General features: G+C 37.9%; 3 protein-coding genes across 5 annotated transcripts in view; all 3 read left to right on the top strand.

The window, feature by feature from the left end:
- The window catches only part of LOC134288479 (uncharacterized), a 429,933-nt gene that overhangs the window by 84,734 nt on the left and 325,257 nt on the right, over positions 1–19,942 (top strand). The gene's annotated exons all lie outside the window — the stretch shown is intronic.
- Positions 962–8,178, top strand: LOC115255243 (uncharacterized protein K02A2.6-like). 2 transcript variants are annotated; one of them, XR_009997973.1, is made up of 3 exons: positions 962–1,255; positions 1,493–1,987; positions 7,565–8,178. XR_009997973.1 is itself a non-coding variant. In XM_062853455.1 (2 exons), the coding sequence occupies exons 1-2, from the start codon at positions 2,943–2,945 to the stop codon at positions 7,832–7,834; spliced, it is 921 nt and encodes a 306-aa protein (XP_062709439.1). In that variant the 5' UTR covers positions 2,783–2,942; the 3' UTR covers positions 7,835–8,178. The 2 variants fall into 2 exon arrangements, 1 of the variants encoding a protein (XP_062709439.1); XM_062853455.1 differs by lacking the exons at positions 962–1,255; positions 1,493–1,987 and adding an exon at positions 2,783–3,593.
- The window catches only part of LOC109426844 (vesicle-associated membrane protein 2), a 48,212-nt gene continuing 46,006 nt past the window's right edge, over positions 17,737–19,942 (top strand). For both annotated transcript variants that reach the window (XM_062853467.1, XM_062853466.1), the window contains exons 1-2: positions 17,737–17,919; positions 18,384–18,533. In XM_062853467.1, coding sequence (XP_062709451.1) covers positions 18,532–18,533 — 2 coding nt within the window. In that variant the 5' untranslated portion in view covers positions 17,737–17,919; positions 18,384–18,531. The remainder of the gene's footprint in view (positions 17,920–18,383; positions 18,534–19,942) is intronic.

Below are 19,942 nucleotides of genomic sequence, written 5' to 3'. Positions count from 1 at the left end.
AATAATTTTCAGAATGTATTACAAAATAACTGAGGATATTATCTGATTATTGTTTGGGGAAGCTGTCAGAAAAACTAGTTGCCCATATCGGCTAAAATCGCTAGCTCTGGTAGCTGTCTTTGAATAATTTTCAGAAATATCAAATCTTTAAAAACTACCTACGACACATTTTTTTGCTCTTTGTATATTTCTAAAAAAATAATACTCTGAAGGCGTTAACATAGACAGCTTTTTTTCTCTCTGAATGTTGTCCAGTGACCTCGGAGATTTTCGATTCTTGAAATATTGTTCAATTATCAAATCATCTGTGGAGCTTCCATTCGATCAAAACATTAGTGCGATGGGAAAAGTTAAAAACAGTATTTTTAAAAACTACTACGACTCAATGCTAATTACTACACACTTTGCTCAAGTTGACGACATCGTCTAGTCCATCGTGAGTATTGGTCCTAGTAGGGGGAAAGTTGGGAAAGGGTCCAGGCTTTGCTATCAGCTGTCCTGCAGCTCCACCTGGTCACTCTTCAAAAAAAAAAAAAAAAAAAAAAAAAGATATCCCTTTCGGTAATTTTCAAGAATTTCTTCGAGGAATCTCCAAAGGTATCGTCAGGAGTTTTTTAGGGGTTCTGCAGACAATCCTTCTTCTTCTTCTTCTTGGCGTAACGTCCTCATTGGGACAAAGCCTGCTTCTCAGCTTAGTGTTCTATGAGCACTTCCACAGTTATTAACTGAGAGCTTCCTCTGCCAATGACCATTTTGCATGCGTATATCGTGTGGCAGGCACGAAGATACTCTATGCCCAAGGAAGTCAAGGAAATTTCCTATACGAAAAGATCCTGGACCGACCGGGAATCGAACCCGTCACCCTCAGCATGGTCATGCTGAATACCCGTGCGTTTACCGCCTCGGCTATATGGGCCCTTATTGCAGACAATCCTGCAGGATTTTTTTTTTGGAAATTCCTTCTGTAATATCCCTATTTTGTGTGTTCTGCATTAAGAGTGCTATCGATATTGTACTAAAAAGAATTCTCTCAAAAGATATAATAAATGAGCTCATTCGAACTTAAGCCGCAACCGTAAGCGGAGGCATTTCAAACGTGTGTCCTTTTATTGAAAGCTTAGTAAGAAAATCTTAAAATCAAATAGCGTAATTCTTAATCTTTTTATTTAACAAAAGGCAGATATTAAAGTGGCGACGAGAAGTGAAACGAAACCACGAAATTAGCTCAGACGGAGAAATTCCAGAGTGAGCTTGGGTAAGTAGAGTGCAGAGCTTGAAGCATTGTAGACAGCGTACTTGTAGGTGATATTTCACTAGAGTAGTTGTTGGGCATATGCGAGACTGTGACAGTGATTAAGCCATTTCAGTGAATAAGCGTTTCCTGGTGGTGAAAAAAAAAATAAAAAAAAACCTGCACATCGAAATTGTGAATTTCATCTAGCTATTGACTGCTTAGTCTTTACCATCTCCATTTTGAAATTTTTCTTTACAGTTCTTATTTTGCATTAAAAACCGAGACTCTTTGTTCCCTAGTGTACTACCGAATCGATTCTCCGAGAGGAAGGTCGTAGCCATAGAGCAACAGCACCGTGCATGAGAAGAGCGTTATCAAGTCGTGAGAAGTTAGATGATCAGTCCGATCGTTGTGACGAGTGCATGAGAACATCCAGCAGAAGTGCATGCGGAGAGTCGAGCAAATTGCATGATTGTTTGTGTCGATTAGCTACGAGTGATCGGACGGAGCGGTGTATATCGTGCTCCAGAGCGATTGTGTGAAGAACATTAAAACCCAACGGACTTTTTGCCAGCGTTAACAGTGAAAACATTCGGCGAGAAAAGCTTAATCCGCGAGAAGAGCAACGTCGGTGAGAAGATCGAGAGCGGCGCGAAGAACAAGGTTGCCGTGAAAAGCTAAGCAGGGAGGAGAGCTACGTCGGCGAGAAGAGCTGCCTTGTTGAGAACTAGTGAGTAGTGAGCTGCAGTACAAGTGAGTAATTATCATTCTTTTCGATACATAGTGCAATCCATTGAAAACAATGTCTGTTCCTGGCATGATCGGAACGATCGATCACTATCATGTTGGTAAATCCTTTTCTAATTATATAGAACGATTTGAAATTATGTGCAATCTCAACAAAGTAAAACCTGAAGAAAAAAAAGCAATGGTTCATTTCCCTCAGTGGCGATGATGTGTTTGACGAAATAAAATTGCTGTTCCCGAAGAAAAATGTAGAAGATTTAGATTATGACGAGGTGATAAAAAAAATTGAAGTGTCGTTTCGACAAAACTAAACCGGCGCTTATGCATAGGTACAAATTTTATAATAAATTTCAAGGCCCGGCGGAAAGCTCGGAAAATTTTGTTCTGGCAGTAAGGTTGTTGGCCGAAAGTTGCAATTTCAAAGAATTTAAGGATGAAGCTATACGTGATCGACTCATTTTTGGTTTGAGAAACAAAAAGCTGCAGCGTAAGATATTACTGGAAGACGAAATAGCGGTAGAAGCATTAGAAAAGATGATTATTAATGACGAGGAAGCAAGCCAAAGAACAAGAGAAAACGTTGATCCAAATGACACGGGGGCAGTTTTGTCGGTGAAGCATCGATTAGGGCAAAGACGACGATTACGTTGGTAGAAGATCAGCTCAGCGAGGTAGACAATTTAGATCAGGAAGTAGAAGTCAAGACCGTTCAGCAAGTCGTTCAAGAAGCAGGGATAGGCACAACGTACCAGCAAGAGGTCGATCCGACTGGAATGGACATAGAAATGCAGTTTGCAATTACTGTAAGCGTGTAGGGCACATCAGAAAAAAATGCTGGTTTTTGAGTAACAGTTCGGTAAAACTTGTAAAACAAGAAGACGACTCCGCGAGTGTACCGCCCTTTGACAAGTTCAATAGAGTACGCATAAGTGAATCTAGCGACGAATCAGATATCAACTGTATGAAGATTGGGGATGATAAAAGTGACCCGTGTTTAGTACAGGTGAAAGTTCAAGGACGGAAATTGTTGATGGAGGTCGACACAGGATCGGCAGTAGCAGTGATCAGTGTAAAACTTTATAAAAAACGGTTTCATTCGATGGACATTAAATTATGCAGCAAAAGGCTAGTTGTGGTTAATGGTTCCAGACTTGAGGTTGTTGGACAGATTTCAGTAGCAGTTGAGTTAAATGGTCGTAGTAGCTTAGAGAAACTTATTGTTTTGAAAAGTGAAAATGATTTCACCCCTCTACTCGGTAGAGACTGGATGGAGACTTTTTATCCAGAGTGGAAATTGCATTTCAAAAACACTGTTACAATAAACCATTTGAATGCAGAGCAGTTGCGGGAAAAAGCTATCGGTAATATCCAAAACCAATTTAAAAAAGTCTTTAGTATAGATTTTTCCGAACCTATTGTAGGCTACAAAGCTGATCTTACATTCAAGTCTGAGCAACCAATATTCAAACGGGCATATCAAGTACCATACAAGCTAAAAGAAAAGTTACTGGGCCATCGGCTAGAGCAACAGGGAGTCATATCGCCTATTAAGGCTAGTGAGTGGGCGTCGCCCGTGATTGCAATCCCAAAAAAGGACGGCGAGATTCGCATGGTAATTGATTGCAAAGTATCCCTGAATAAAATTTTGATATCTGACACTTATCCTCTTCCACTCGCTCAAGACATTTTTGCGTCCTTAGCAGGATGCAAAGTGTTTTGCTCACTCGATTTAACAGGCGCGTATACCCAACTCGAATTATCTGAGCGCTCAAAGAAATTTGTAGTTATCAACACTATTAAAGGATTATACACGTTTAACCGTTTACCGCAAGGCGCAACATCAAGTGCGGCTATGTTTCAACAAATCATGGACCAAGTATTGAAAGGACTTGAAGGTGTATGTTGCTACCTAGATGACGTCCTGATAGCAGGGAAAAATTTAGAAGAATGTTATGACAAACTGGTTCAGGTGCTAAAAAGACTGGCCAGTGCAAACATACGTGTTAATTTCAAGAAGTGTAAATTTTTCGTTGTATCTCTTCAATACTTAGGACACTTGATAACTAAAGATGGTTTGCTACCCTCTCCGGAAAAGCTTTCTACTATAGACACCATCAAACGAAACAGAATTAAAAGCTTATCTTGGTCTTATAAATTATTACAATACTAGTTTATTTATGGACGCAGTAGCGCCCGTGGCAAGTGTTTTTTTTTACAATATAAACGGTTCATGTGTTATCCACGCTTGTAGATATTAAATAAAAAACATTACATTTTTCTTCGTTTGGAATACTTTTTTATTTGGTGAATCCAATGCAGCTTTTATTAACATCTGAAAAACTTCGGTGAAGTCATCGGACAGACAAACAGGGCTATCTGTGTTATTTCTAGCAACTGTTGCATTCGGTTGTCTAAGAGTGACAGATTCTTTTCTGCATTAAAAAAATCAAAATTTTCAACGTCTGTTGTCTGTGAATTTTTTCATTTAATGCTCTGTCTGGTTGTCTAAGGTTGTCACTGGTTTGGTTCTCTGCATCTGATAATGAAAAAGAATTTAAGTGTCAAATATTGAAAAAAAAACAAAATTTTCTACGTCTGTTGTCTGTGATTTTTTTTCATCAAATGCTGTGTCTGGTTGTCACTGGTTAAGTTCTCTGCATCTCATAGTGAAAAAAAAAAACATTACATTTTTCTTCGTTTGGAATACTTTTTTATTTGGTGAATCCAATGCAGCTTTTATTAACATCTGAAAAACTTCGGTGAAGTCATCGGACAGACAAACAGGGCTATCTGTGTTATTTCTAGCAACTGTTGCATTCGGTTGTCTAAGAGTGACAGATTCTTTTCTGCATTAAAAAAATCAAAATTTTCAACGTCTGTTGTCTGTGAATTTTTTCATTTAATGCTCTGTCTGGTTGTCTAAGGTTGTCACTGGTTTGGTTCTCTGCATCTGATAATGAAAAAGAATTTAAGTGTCAAATATTTTAAAAAAATCAAAATTGTCTACGTCTGTTGTCTGTGATTTTTTTTTTCATCAAATTCTGTGTCTGGTTGTCTAAGGTTGTCGCTGGTTTTGTTTTCTGCATCTGATAGTGAAAAAGAATTGAAGTGTCAAATATTTAACAAAAACAATCAAAATTTTTAACCTCTGTTGTCTGTGATTTTTTTTTTCATAAAATGCTCAGTCTGGTTGTCTAAGGTTGTCACTGGTTTTGTTTTCTGCATCTGATAGTGAAAAAGAATTGAAGTGTCAAATATTTAACAAAAAATAATCAAAATTTTTAACCTCTGTTGTCTGTGATTTTTTTTTTTCATAAAATGCTCAGTCTGGTTGTCTGTGATTTTTTTCATCAAATCAGTAACAAATTTTGAAAACGACGTACAGTAGACATTCGCTCGGTGCAAACGGTTTAACTGCAATGTTTTTTAACTGCAAGTCCGCTAAGTGCAACAATTTTGCAGTTATCGCACCGCTATCCGTCAAAATCAAATGTCAACGGCGATGCGATGTTTTTCCTATGCAGTTTTGTTGCAATGCGATGTTTTCCGAATGCACATTGGCTGCATTATGCAGCGACTGACAGTTCTTTGACGTCTGTCAGTTGTTGCAGTTATCGAATTTCATTCGGTAAGTGAAACGTAAACATGTTGCAGTTATCGAACGTCTACTGTATAATAAATGCTACACCATTGATTATACGTCGTTTTCAAAAATTGTTACTGTAATGCAGTGCCTGGTTGTCTAAGGTTGTCGCTGGTTTTGTTCTCTGCATCTGATGGTAAAAATGAATTGAATGTCAAATATTTTATTTTTTGTGAGAATTTCCCCACGTGCTGCGTCTGGTTGGCTAGTCACCGGACAGACAAACAGGGCTATTATATATATGAGAAATTTATCCCTAATATGTCTACAAGACTTAGATGCCTTTATAACCTTTTAAAGAAAGACGAAAAATTTATCTGGACAAATACATGTGAAAAAGCTTTTCAACAGAGCAAGATGAGCTTGTTGTCGGCAAACATACTTGATTTCTATGATCCAACTAAGCCTTTAATTGTAGTAACGCATCTTCCTACGGCCTTGGAGGAGTTCTAGTTCAACTAGTGGATGGGTTAGAAAGGCCAATATGCTTCACCTCATTTTCATTAAACGCTGCGCAAAAAAAATATCCGATTTTACACTTAGAAGCCTTAGCTTTGGTTTGTGTAGTTAAGAAATTCCACAAATTTCTCTTCGGGCAAAAATTTAAAGTGTTCACAGATCACAAACCTTTACGGGGAATATTCGGTAAAGATGGAAGAAATTCTGTCTTTGTTACACGATTACAAAGATACATAATGGAACTTTCAATCTACAACTTTGAAATAGAATACAGGCCTGGAACAAAAATGGGAAATGCAGATTTTTGTAGTCGTTTTCCGCTTGATGAAAAAATTTCCACGGACGTAGATCCAGTAAGTGTTAACAGTTTAAACTTTTCCAACGATTTCCCTTTAGACTTTGCACTGATTGCGAATGAAACAAAATCAGATAAGTTTTTAACAGAAGTTATGAAATTTGTATCCAATACCTGGCCCCAAAATATCCCAAAGCAATTTAGAAATTTATTTGCACAAAAGGAGAAATTACAAATTGTTGAGGGTATTTTATTAATGGAAGATAAGGTTGTAGTTCCGGAAAATATTAAAAACGCTGTGCTGAAACTTTTACATGCTAATCATAGTGGGTTGACAAAAATGAAACAACTAGCTAAAAGGACAATATATTGGCAAGGATTAAATTCAGACATTGAAAATTTTGTGAAACGCTGTGATACGTGTGCTAAAATGACCATTATTCCGAAAGTAAAATCTACTGAAACTTGGATACCCACAACACGGCCGTTTAGTAGATTGCACGCTGACTTCTTTTACTTTGATAAAAAAATGTTTCTTTTAATAGTTGACAGCTATTCAAAATGGCTTGAAGTTGAACTAATGCGGTACGGAACAAATGCTAAATCGGTGATTCGTAAATTTATCTCTGTTTTTGCACGATTTGGTCTTCCAGACGTCGTTGTGACAGATGGGGGTCCACCTTTTAATTCGGAGGAATTCGTTTCTCTTTTGGAATGCCAAGGGATCAAAGTTCTTAAAAGCCCTCCCTATAACCCGGAGAGTAATGGCCAAGCAGAAAGAATGGTGAGCGTGATTAAGGACATATTAAAAAAACATTTATTGGACGAAAAGACAAAATCCTTAGAAATTGAAGATCGACTGAATCTTTTTCTAATCAACTACCGTAATAGTTGTCTTGGAACGGAAGGAATGTTTCCCTCAGAGAAAATATTTTCGTTTAAGCCTAAAACTTTATTGGATTTGATTAATCCACGTAATAGTTACAAAAATAATTTGTATAAGCCGGCTATTATAAAACCTGTGCAAAAAGAAGAGGGTCCGTCCAATAAACTACTCCGTTTTCCGGATGAATTTGAAAAGCTAGTGGCAGGGGATAAGCTGCTCTATAAGAACATTGATAAAAAAGATTTACCCAGATGGTTAGATGCAACCTTTATTAAAAAGTTCTCCAAAAATCTATTTCAGATATCTCTGGCCGGTCGTCGGCTAACAGCCCATCGCAACCAGCTAAAAATGGTAGAACAGCCGCGCCAACAGTCAAGAGTGTTCGTACCCAAGGGCAGGATGGAATCCAGCAAGCGTCGCAGAAGTATCTCTGACGAAGAAGACTGTTGCGGATTCCCCGATGTTCCTTTAGTGCCAGAGGACATCCAACCGGAGAAAAAGCGTCATGTGCAGATTCGCAGTCCTGTAGTGACACGATCGAAGGCTGGTTCAGCTATCAGAAGTGATTAAACAAAGATCTGAAAGATTGTGAAAGCAATGTCGAAGTTGTTTAAAATTATTGAAAAATATCGTAAACTCAAGTAACAAAAGAAGATAGAAATTCTTGATGAATTTATCTAAAAAGGGAAGAACTATAATATCCCTATTTTGTGTGTTCTGCATTAAGAGTGCTATCGATATTGTACTAAAAAGAATTCTCTCAAAAGATATAATAAATGAGCTCATTCGAACTTAAGCCGCAACCGTAAGCGGAGGCATTTCAAACGTGTGTCCTTTTATTGAAAGCTTAGTAAGAAAATCTTAAAATCAAATAGCGTAATTCTTAATCTTTTTATTTAACAAAAGGCAGATATTAAACCTTCAAACATTTTTATTTTGGATGAATTCTCCCAGTAATGTTTTGTGCGATTTCTGGAAGAACTTACTAAAAATCTGGAGGAATACTTTAACGATTCCTGCTGAAATCTGCAAAGAAATCCCAGCAGGATTTTTTTTTACAGAACCAGAGAAACAATTTCCTGAAAAAATAAATCCTTGTTTATAGGAATTTCTCATTGAATTGGATTTATGAAGAAAATTTTAAAAGATTTTCAGAAAACCCTTGCTAGAATTCCTGTAGAAAGCCCTTAAAATTCGAAGAAGTCTCTGGAGATATTTTCAATGATATCCCTGAAGAAATTTCAAAAAGAATTCAAGCAGAGATTTCAGAAAGGATTCTTGGAGAAATTTCTGAATGAATCTTCTTTAGAATCTCTGTGGAAATTTCAGGGAGTAATCTTAAATGAATCTCTATAGGATTTTTGAAGTAACCTCAGGAAGATATTTCGATGTTTTATGGCGGAAAAGTTTATTGAGGTATTTTTCAGGAGAAATCTTTTTGAAATAATCTTAGGGGATTTCTGGTTGTATGGGAATGTATTCTGGTTTCTACAGCTTATAAGCTATATGTTTTATATTTGACTAGCTTCCCTTTTATTCAGCATCGACTGCTTCAATTCGATTGTTACACAACAGAAAGCAAATGACTGAAGCTTATAGCGCTGAAAATGTTAGTTGGGAAGAGCAAAAGACCTGTGATTTCTTTATGAATTCTTCCAGGGACATCTTCTAAAATTCTTCCAGGTATTTTTTCAGGAACTTCACCAGGAATTCCTTCACGAATTGCTCAAGGGTCTGCTCTAGGAATTTCTCCATCTTGAATACCTCCCTGGTCGTCTTGCGGGGTTCCGACAGTAAGTGTTCCAGGGCTTGTTCCAAGAAATGCTTCAGGATTTTTTCACACGTTTTTTCTAGCATTTTTTACAGATACTTCTGCAAGAACGCCTTAAACAATATCTCCAGAAATTTTCCCATAGTTTCCTGCAGTGGCTTCATCATGGACTCCTCCAGAGATTCCTTCAAGTATTTCCCAAATGATTTCCCCACACATTCCTCCGGGAATTTCCCCAGGAATATCTTTCCTCCAGTGCCTCCAGCTTTTTTCGAGGATTCTTCAGGATCTTTTCCAGGGAATTCCAAAAAAATACCATAGATCCTTTTAGGTATTTCTGCAGGCATTCCTTCAGAGATTTGTTTCAGGGATTTCACCATATATTCCCTCAAAAAGCCCACCAGAGTTTGTTCCGATAATTCCATCTGGAATTATTTGGAGTGTTTTAGGAGGAATTTCTTCCAGGATTTTTTTTTAGAAATTTTTACCAGAGATCATTCAAAAATTAATCCAAAATTTCCTTCATATTTTTTCACAAAAAAAATCTTTCACGAGTCCATCCAAGGATTCCTTCAATAATTCGTCCAGAAATTACTGCAGACATGGATTCCATCAGTTTTTTTTTTTCATGGATTCGTACAGAAATTCTTCCAAATATTTGTATAGAAAGCTTTCCTGGGATTTCCTATGAACTCCTCAAGGGATTGCTTCCGGGATTCCTCCTGGGGTTTCTCTAGATATTTTTCCGAGAATTCCTCCTTTCTTGCGTGGATTCACTCTTGATTTTTTTTCTGAGAATCTTTCAGGAACAATTCCAGCGATTATTTGAAAAATTCTTCTTGGGATTCCTACTGGGCTTTCATTTGGAACTCATTCAGGAATTCATACAGGAATTGTTAAGGAATTCCTTTAGGAATACCTCTTTAGATTGCTTTCGGGATTCATCCTGGGGTTTCTTCAGAAATTATTTCAGGAACTGCTACAGGGATTCCTCTAGAAGTTCCCCACGAACTCTTCTTAGAATCACTTCAGGATTTTTCCATGAATTCTGCATTTTCTTCAGTAGGTACTTCCTTTTAGAATTTCTTCGAAAATTCCTCCCAAGATACCTCCTAGGATTCCTCCAGATATTCCTCCGGGAATTTCTGCATGGATTCCCCTGAGATATCCAAACTTCCTCCAGAGATTCTTGCAGAGATTCATCTAGGAATTCTTCTAAACCATCCTGTAGGAATTTTTCTTCAGGCATTCCTCGAAGAACTCTTCCAGAGATACCTCCAGGAATTTCTCCTAGGGCTCCTCCAGAAATTTCTCCAAGAATTCCTCTATAGATTCCTCCAGGGCTTCTTCCAGGAATTGTTCCAAGGGCTCCTCCAGGAATTCCAGGCGTTCCACGAATTGTTCCAGAGATTCCTCCAGGAATTACTCAAGGGAATCCTCTTGGGATTTTTCTAGGGATTCCTTCAAGGATTTCTCCAGGGATTACACCAGGAATTCCTACAAAATTTCCACTATGCATTCCTCCAAGCATTCGTCGAAGAATTCCTGCAGGCATTCCTCCAGGAATCCTTTCAGGACTGTAAGAATTCCATCTGCGATTTCTTTAGTACTTCCTTCGAGGTTTCTTAAGAAAATCCTCCTTGGATTCCTTCAGTAATCCCTATAACATATCCTCCAGGAATTTCACCAGGAAATCCTGCATTGATGCCTTTAAAAATTTTTCCAGGAATTCGTCTAAAGATTCCTCAAGGATTTTTCCTTGTATTCTTAAAAGAACTCCTTCAGCGACTCCACCAGAAATTCATCCAAGAATTTCTCCTCCAGGGATTCCTTCGAGAATTCCTCCAGGGAATACTCTAGCGATCCCTTCAAGGATTCCACTAAGAGTTCCTCCAGGAAATTCTCCTAGCATTCCTCTAGGCATTTCTTTGGGAATCCCTCCAGACATTCCTCCAGAGATTGCTCAGGAGATATTTCCAGGAATTGCTTCAGGGATTCCTTCAGGAGTTCCTACAGGAGTAGATAATCTTCTTGGAATTTATTCACGAATTCCTTCAAGGATTCCTCCAGGATTGCCTCCAGAGATTCCTCCAGGAGTTGCTTCAGGCATTCCGTCAGGCATTTCACCAGGCTTTCCTCCGGTCATTTCTTCGAGCATTCCTACAGGAATTCCGTCAGAGATTCTTCCAGGGTTTGTGTCAAGGGATTCCCCCAGGATTTTCTCCGAGAATTTATCCACGAATTTCTCTAAAAAATCTACTAGGAAATTCTCAATATCTCAAGGGGTTTCTTCAGAGATTCATCCTGGAATTCTTCAAGGAATTCAATCAGAGATTCCTCCAGGCATTCTTTCACGGATTGCTCCAGCAATTCATCCAGTTAACTCTTCAGAAATTCCTTCAGGAAAATTTAGGAAATCCTCCAGATATTCCTTCAGGATTTTTCTCCAGGAGTTCCTCCAGGGATTCCTCTAGGAATTTCACTAGGAGTTACTTCAGGGATTCCTCCTGTGGTTCCTGCAGGGATTCCGTCAGGAATTGCCTCAGAGATTTGTCCAAATATTTCTCAAGGGGTTCCTCCAGGCATTGCTTCAGGCATTCCTCCAGGGATTCCTCCCGGAATTCCTACAAGGATTTCTCCAGAAATTCCCTCACGAATTCCCTCAGAAAATCCTCCAGGAATTTGTCCAAGAATGTCCATGTCTTCCTCCGGGAACTCCTCCAGGGATGTTTCTGGGAATTCTTCCAGGGATTGTTCTAGGAAATTCTTTAGTGATTCTTTCAGAAATTCCTCACGGGATGTCTTCAAAAATCTATTCAGGGATTCGTTCAGGAATTTGAAAAACTATTCCATCATTGATGAAGAGAAATCGATCATTGTAGACGCCCGTATGATACTAAGCGCGAGAATTTTGTTTGACCAAGAGTTTTTGTGCAGATATCCCTCTAGGTAATTTTCAAGAATTTCTCCAAGGAATCTTCAAAGGTATCACCAGGAATTTTTTAAGGGATTCTTCAGACAGTCATGCAGGAATTTCTTTAGATATCCCTTTGAAGATTTTTTTCAAGAATTCTTCCAGTAATGTTTTGTGCGATTTCTGGCAGAACTTCTGAAACATCTCTGGAGGATCTCTAAAGGAATCCCAGCAGATTTTTTTTACAGAAATTTTCCAATGAATTGAATTTATAAAAAAAATAAAAGAATTCCTGAAAACTTAATGGAAGAGCTTTTGCATAAAACCATTACTGGGATTCCTGAAGAAAGCCCTTAAAATCTGAAGAAGTCTCTGGAGATATTTTTGATGATATCTCTGAATCAATTTAAAAAAGAAACCAAGCAGGGATATCTAAAAGGATTCCTGAAGAAATTTCTGAATAAATATTCTGTGAAACCCCTGTAGAAATTTCAGGATGTACTCTTGAATGAATCTCTAGAGGATTTTTGAAGTAATGTCAGGAAGATTTCGATGTTTTTGCTGGAAAAACACCCGGGGAACCTTGGACACACCTTGGAGGAATTCCTGGAAAAGCTTATTGAGGAATTTTCCAGGAGAAATTTTTGTAATAATCTTGGGGGATTTTCTGAATTTATTCTGGTTGCAATCCGTGGACGATTTTCTGTAAGAATTCCTATATATCTGTAGAAACGCCTAGATAAGTATGTATTTGTAAATATTATTGAAAATACTCTTGAGATATTTCCAAAAGAATCGGTGTAGAAATTCCTTGGAAATATTTCTGAATAAATTCTTTGAGCAATCCATGGAGAAATTCTTAGAGTTATCCTTAGAGGAAATTCCAGAGAATTTCCAAGGGGAATACGTGGAAGAGTATCTGGAGGATATCCTAACCTAAAGGAATCTCTGGATGGATTTCTGCATGAATCACTGAAAGTAATAATGCATGAAATTCTAGAGGAATGTCTGGACATATGGCCATATCAATGATCCGAACCAGCAGGAAATCAACACTAGAGACCAGAAATTCCACAATGTCGACCCCAAAAATCAAGATGGCGGCTGTTTAATAGTTTTAGGCCCTAAAATCATGCAATATGGGGTATTTTTGGTATGATGAAGATGTCTGGAGTGTGGAGTACAAAAATGGCGACCATAATATCCAAGATGGCGGCCTGAAATCCAAGATGGCGGCTCCGAATTTAAGATGGAGGCTGTTTGATTGTGTTTCAGGCTCAAAAACATGCAATATGGGCATATTTGATACGGAGAAATTGTTTGAAATCCGAAAATGGCGACCAGAATATCCAAGATGGCGGTCTAAAATCTAAGATGGCGGCTCTAAATTCAATATGGCGGCTCTTTAATGGTGTTTTAGGCCCCAAAAACATGCAATTTGAGTATATTTGGTATAGGGAAGATGTCTGGAGTCCAAAAATGACGACGGGAATATCCAAGATGGCGGTGTAAAATCCAAGAAGGCGGCTTCAAATTCAAAATGGTGGCTGTTTAATAGTTTTGAGCTCTAAAACCATGCAATATGGGTATATTTGGTATGGGGAAGATGTCCGTAGCAACCCCCTCAATAAAGTGTTAGTTCTTGAAGCCGCCACCTTTGGTGAGGCGCCACGGGTTTGTTAACGAAATTTTAGTCTGCTGGCTACGTGCGGAAGCGAACTTTGTGGTACAAAGATAAATTCGTAATCGAGAAACCATCATTTCCACATATTGTTCAAAGCGTTTAGTGTTCTTTGTTAAACTTTCAAGAAACACCAAGTGTGGAAATAAGCTTATTGCAACCGCCCATTCAAATCAGCACCACCTCCAGCACCAAATTTATCGCTTCACTACAGTTGTATGTGGATGACAGCCGTTTGGACCGGAGTTTAAAAGTTGCGACCAGAATTTCCAAGATGTCGACCTAAAGTCCAAGATGGCGGCTCCAAATTCAATATGGCGGCTGTTTGATGGAGTTTTGGCCCTACCCGGGCAGAGTTCAAGTACTGACGATCAAAATGTGATATTGGTTTGTTTGTGATAAGAGGTAAAAGTACTGAAAATAATAGCAAAAATTTGTTCTTGAACCATCTAACCATCTAACCAATTTTGAGCCGCCATCTTGGATTTTAGGCTGCCATATTGGATATTCTGATCGCCATTCTTGGACTCTGGACACTTCTCTATATCGAATATTCCCATATTGCATGGGTTTACCCAAGCAGAGGGAAAAAGCACCATAATAGCATATTTTGATATGGAGAACAAAAAGTGATATTTGTTTGTTTGAGATAAGAGGTAAAAGTACTGAAAATAATATCTCAATTTTACTCCTGAAACATCATCATCATCGCACATTTAGCTCTTGGTAAGATCTGACCAATAGCAGTGAGCTAAATAGCAAAATATGATATTTAAAGATCAATCAAATAGCTCACTGCTATTGGTCAGATCTTACCAAGAGCTAAATGTGCGATGATGATGATGTTTCAGGAGTAAAATTGAGATATTATTTTCAGTACTTTTACCTCTTATCTCAAACAAACAAATATCACTTTTTGTTCTCCATATCAAAATATGCTACAGTAGACATTCGCTCGGTGCAAACGGTTTAACTGCAATGTTTTTTAACTGCAAGTCCGCTAAGTGCAACAATTTTGCAGTTATCGCACCGCTATCCGTCAAAATCAAATGTCAACGGCGATGCGATGTTTTTCCTATGCAGTTTTGTTGCAATGCGATGTTTTCCGAATGCACATTGGCTGCATTATGCAGCGACTGACAGTTCTTTGACGTCTGTCAGTTGTTGCAGTTATCGAATTTCATTCGGTAAGTGAAACGTAAACATGTTGCAGTTATCGAACGTCTACTGTATTATGGTGCTTTTTCCCTCTGCTCGGGTAAACCCATGCAATATGGAAATATTCGATATAAAGAAGTGTCCAAAGTCCAAGAATGGCGATCAGAATATCCAAGATGGCTGCCTAAAATCCAAGATGGCGGCTCAAAATTCAAGATGGCGGTTATTTAATGGTGTTTTAGGCTCTAAAACCATGCAATATGATACTCTTCGATATAACGTACAAACAATTCTATTTGTACGTTATATCGAAATGTACGTTAGGGTAAATGTACCAATAGTGGTGCTATTAGTAGCTCCTTGTACTAAAATAATTGAATAATAGTTATTTATGTAATGAGTTGCAAAAAGTTGATTTTTTCAGCACGAGTCGTACATTTATCCAACGAGGCTTGCCGAGTTGGATAAATACGAAGAGTGCTGAAAAAATCGAGTTTTGCAACGAGTTCCATACAAAATTTTATGCAATGATTTTTTCATAATGCAACCCATTTGAGTTGCATAATGTTCATAATGCAACTCAAATGAGTTGCATTATGAACATTATACAACTATTTTTCATTATGCAACTCATTTCAGTTGCATAATGAGCCCGTTCGGAAAAATTGGCCATTATTATACCATAATGAGTTATATAAAATGTAAATTATGATACTGAATTGCATAAAATTGATAATACAACAAAATAAAAACTCTGAAAACGTTAATCGGTAGTTTTCACTTAAATTTGCTAGGAAAAATGTAAAAAGCATTATTTATTTCAGTTTTTGCTAATAAATCACTTGCACCAACTATAGGTACACCGTTCCTATTATGGAGGTAAAATTTAACATTGGTTCCTATAGTGGCGCATCCTATTGAATTCTTATGGGACCCACCACTATAGGAACACTACCACCACTATAGGTGCAAAGCAGCAAAAAAATTAAGGAAAATAATTATTTAAAATAGGTTTTCCGCCAAATCCTGAATACAAAACTGAATTAATGTTATTAATTAGGTATGATGCATCTATTAAAAATTCCATTTGCAAGCTTTTTGGACGAAATAGTGCTAAATTGCCACTAGCACCACTATTGGTACTACCTCCACTAAGGGAGCTTTTACCCTATATCGAAGCAGAGAAAAAAAATAATATTTTTTTTTGTTACTCCGTCCTATAATATCTATTTTTATACTTGCCTTTTTAGTATCGTAACGGCCTACTTGTCTTCACTAAATCAAAGAGTTGCATTACGGTTCATAATGCAACTAATTTAGGTTGCATTATGAATCATAATGCGATTTTTTGATTGGAAACCAGAGTTTCCAAGGTAAGAGCTTGAAATATTGTGACGATTGTGACGGTTATATCAATATCACGGCTTGCTTGATTCAAATTTCGTAGGATGGAACACGTGGGCACTGTCATTCAGCTATGGCGAAGCACGATGGCGATGGTACCGTTTAAATAAATTAGATTCTACCGTTTTTTTTTTGCAATTGCGAAAAAAATTGTATGCAACTCGTTGCAAAACTCAATTTTTACAGCACTCGTCATATTTATCAAACTCGGCAAGCCTCGCTGGATAAATTTACGACATTAATAACTATTATACTAGTGTTGATGTATTCGACGTAAAATTAACCCCAATTAATGGTTTTGGTGGAATTCATAAAACCAATATGTAATGAAAAACATGAGTTTTCACGAAAAAGTCATTCCGTTTTTTGTGCTTCGATATAATGTACATTTTGCTTCGATATAATGTACACTATTTTTTCCCCAAGTTGCTCTTATTCTGGGTAACAAGGCTAGTGCTGCAATAAAACATTGATTTGAGTGATTTCGTAATACATCTGAGGGTTATTCCTGGGAAAAATAAAAAAAATCAACGTTGTACGTTATATCGAAGCGAAATGTACGTTATATCGAATTCCCTATATCGAGGGTACGTTATATCGAAGATTACCTCTACATATTTAGTATGGGGAAGATATCCGGAGTCCAAAAATACGTTTTTTATTTTTAGGCAAAGGGCTTATTTTGGGGATTTTGTTTATCTCAAAAGCTGGTAACCTCGATGACACCACTGCTAATTACTCGCTACGTGGAAACTAGACATCAAGGTAATTAACAAACTCAAGGTAGGTAACAAACTCAACAGCTTTCTTTTCAACCTCCCCCACCATGTGTCTCTCTCCGCATCCACTGACTGTTTAGATCTTAGATGCTTTCACCTTCCTTCAATACACTTTGCTAGACATAACTCACATAAAATGGAAACGCATGGTTGCTCAATCTACAGCGAGATTTTAGTGTTCAAAGATTTAAACTACGACTTTTCTTGTTTTTATGACCATGAATTTTAATTTAAATGTTTAATTTGACCGATTCATTCAATTTAGATTGATGCCACGCATTTTTGAAATCTTTTGTGAAACAAAATGTACGTAGTCAAAAGTGTAACATGAATCCAGACTAAAACCTTGTAACTTTCAGTTTCGAAGAGAACAGCTTTCCAAGTCGGAAGCTTTTTCGATCATTCTTTCCTATCGCAGTTTTCATTGTGCCCACTATTTTCCACGAAATGCATCTGATTCATGGCAGTTTTTGTCATTTTCCTTCCCACCGATGTGCGTGAGAGCAATTTCCCCTAGAATTTTCCAGCGCATTGCACAATACTTGCGCGATACACATGGAAATTGTTAGGACAAATGCTCATAAATATGCCACCGAATGCTCTGTGTACCGCGCGAAACAACTGTCACTTTCCTGAAACTTTTCTCACTTCTCTCCCGTTTTCCGTTCGAACTGGAAAATCCGAAGGGGTGCGCACACTGGAAGAGCTTTCGCTGCGCTTCCGCTATGGAAGTGTGCCGTGCCGTGAAGAAAATCGTCCAAATCATGTCCCTTTTCGCAAACGATCGGTGACCAAGCTGGCAGTCGGACACGTACCACTTTCGATCCGGGACGGCACAGAAGAAGAAAAAGCAGAAGCCAGCAGCAGCAGAAGAAGAAACCAGAAGAAAAGTTTTCCGATTTTTCGCCTACTTTGATTGGAAAATTCGACCCACAATCGAGCGAAAACGTAAGAAAACCGAACGGATTGGTGATTGATTTAGTGTAAATTACTTTGGGGAATAGGCAAAACCTACGGATAAGGTTTTTCGGCCAAGGTTCGATATTCGACCCTGCTGCTGAAAATTGGAAAAACGCGTTTCCAAAGGTTGGGTAATCCAGATGAACGAAGAAAAGGATAGTGAAATTTTCCGTTTAATGCGTTATTGCACGGTTTCGAGCACGGAATTTTGCTAAAATTTCATGGAAAATTTCTGCTTCGTAGGTGTGAAAATTTTCTGCTCTCAGTGAGTGGCGTGCATGTGACGTGAGGAAAAAAGCTCATTATATCCATACAAAAAAGAATAAAGGGAAGCGAAAAAACGAAGTGTGGTTACTACGATTGCGAAAAAATAAAAGTTACTCAACTGAATACCCAAATTGCGTGAAAATTTCAGTAGCCTGCTATTGCTAAAGTGAAAATTGGATTTTCAGCCAACTCGATAGGATTACCAGAAGCAGCCAGGAGGAGGAGCACGAGTGGAGCAGGGAGGGGAGGCAGCTAGCGAAAATTTTCTGAACGAGAAAGGATTTCGGATTTTTACACTTCGGCCCTTGTTACCCACACAGCGAAACACACAAAATGTAAGTCAAGAAGTACAGTTTCTATTGTTTTCCGTTTTCTTTCCATCGCTTAGTTAGAGCGCATTTTTAGTATCATTCATTATCAAATATTCAGGGTGTCAGTTTCCAGACAAAGTGACATTTGTTGGACGACATTTTCTGGAAAATAAATCGTATTCATTAATGGATCACAAAAGTCTCCGTTAAAGCCCACGTCTCACCCCCTTTGCATCGTTATATTTCCCCATCCCAGTGCTACCCACGGACTCTGTTATTGTCTCACCACGTCCCTATACATTTCGCTAAGGACTGTTCAATTTATAAAACGGACCAGTTTGCATGACTTTGACAAGATTAAATTTTGATAAATCTTGCTTTAATTTAATCTTATTTAAATTATCAAAAGGAAAACTATTAAAAACTCCAAACGAGATGACCATGGGGATTAAACAAGAAACCGATTTGTTTTATAAAATGGCTGTAAAACAGGTATATTGCTTATTTTCTTGAAAATTAGTACCACGCTGCAGAAATATTTTTGGACGCATTAGGGTAGTCCGCATCTGATGATGATGATGATAAGAATGATTGTGACAAAATAACTCCGTGCAAACTGTTTACTTCGCCGACTAACGAACTCCCGGCAAGCGAACTTTTGAATCTGGCAACTGTTTTCTTATATATATTTTTTTATATGAAAAACATGAAATTCGAAAAATGCGAAGTCTCAGGTTAAGCAATATTCTTGTTTTGCCAATGCATGTAAAAAAATTCTATCAATAATGAAATCTCTGTTTTGCCTCATTTTCCTTAGGGTATAACTGCTTTCACAGACGTCTGATCTCTTTGCGGTCTTTCATAAAGTTGTTTGGCAGAAAGTTTCCTACAAGAATGCCAGCTAGTGGCAAAAATTGATAACTTGTGTTTTTTGTATACATTTGGCCATGTTTTCCCATACTTACTAAGGGGCGATTTCTTCACCCTGGCTTAAGCATTAAGCCAGGTTTAACTGTATGGGTAAGCCTGGCTTACCGGTTAAGCCGAGGTGAAAAAATCGGCCCTAAATCTAGTTGAGCGCCCCCTTAGACGTAATCAACTTCGTTCGAGTATAGAATTGGCTCCAATGTTAAAAAACACGTAATAAAAACAAAAAAAAAAACTTTAAATTTCGTTCAGACTCTAGTTTAATTTAAAAACACTTCACTAATACTTCCCTTTTGCAAAAGAAAATAAAAAATGAATAACTCTTTTAAAGAAAAACTAGAAAGGACGAGCAAATTCCTTTTAATTCTACTACTGTGCTTATCTTCGGACAGATAGGCCTATTTCGTCTGTGACTTACAGACTTCTTCAGTGTCAAGTGCTCGACTGTCGAGCACTTGACACTGAAGAAGTCTGTAAGTCACAGACGAAATAGGCCTATGTGTCCG

This window comes from Aedes albopictus, chromosome 2 (assembly GCF_035046485.1).
Source record: "Aedes albopictus strain Foshan chromosome 2, AalbF5, whole genome shotgun sequence".
In the NCBI taxonomy this organism is placed as follows: Eukaryota; Metazoa; Arthropoda; class Insecta; order Diptera; family Culicidae; genus Aedes; species Aedes albopictus.
The sequence above is the reverse complement of the archived record's forward strand: the minus strand, read 5'-3'. Positions and strand labels throughout refer to the sequence as shown.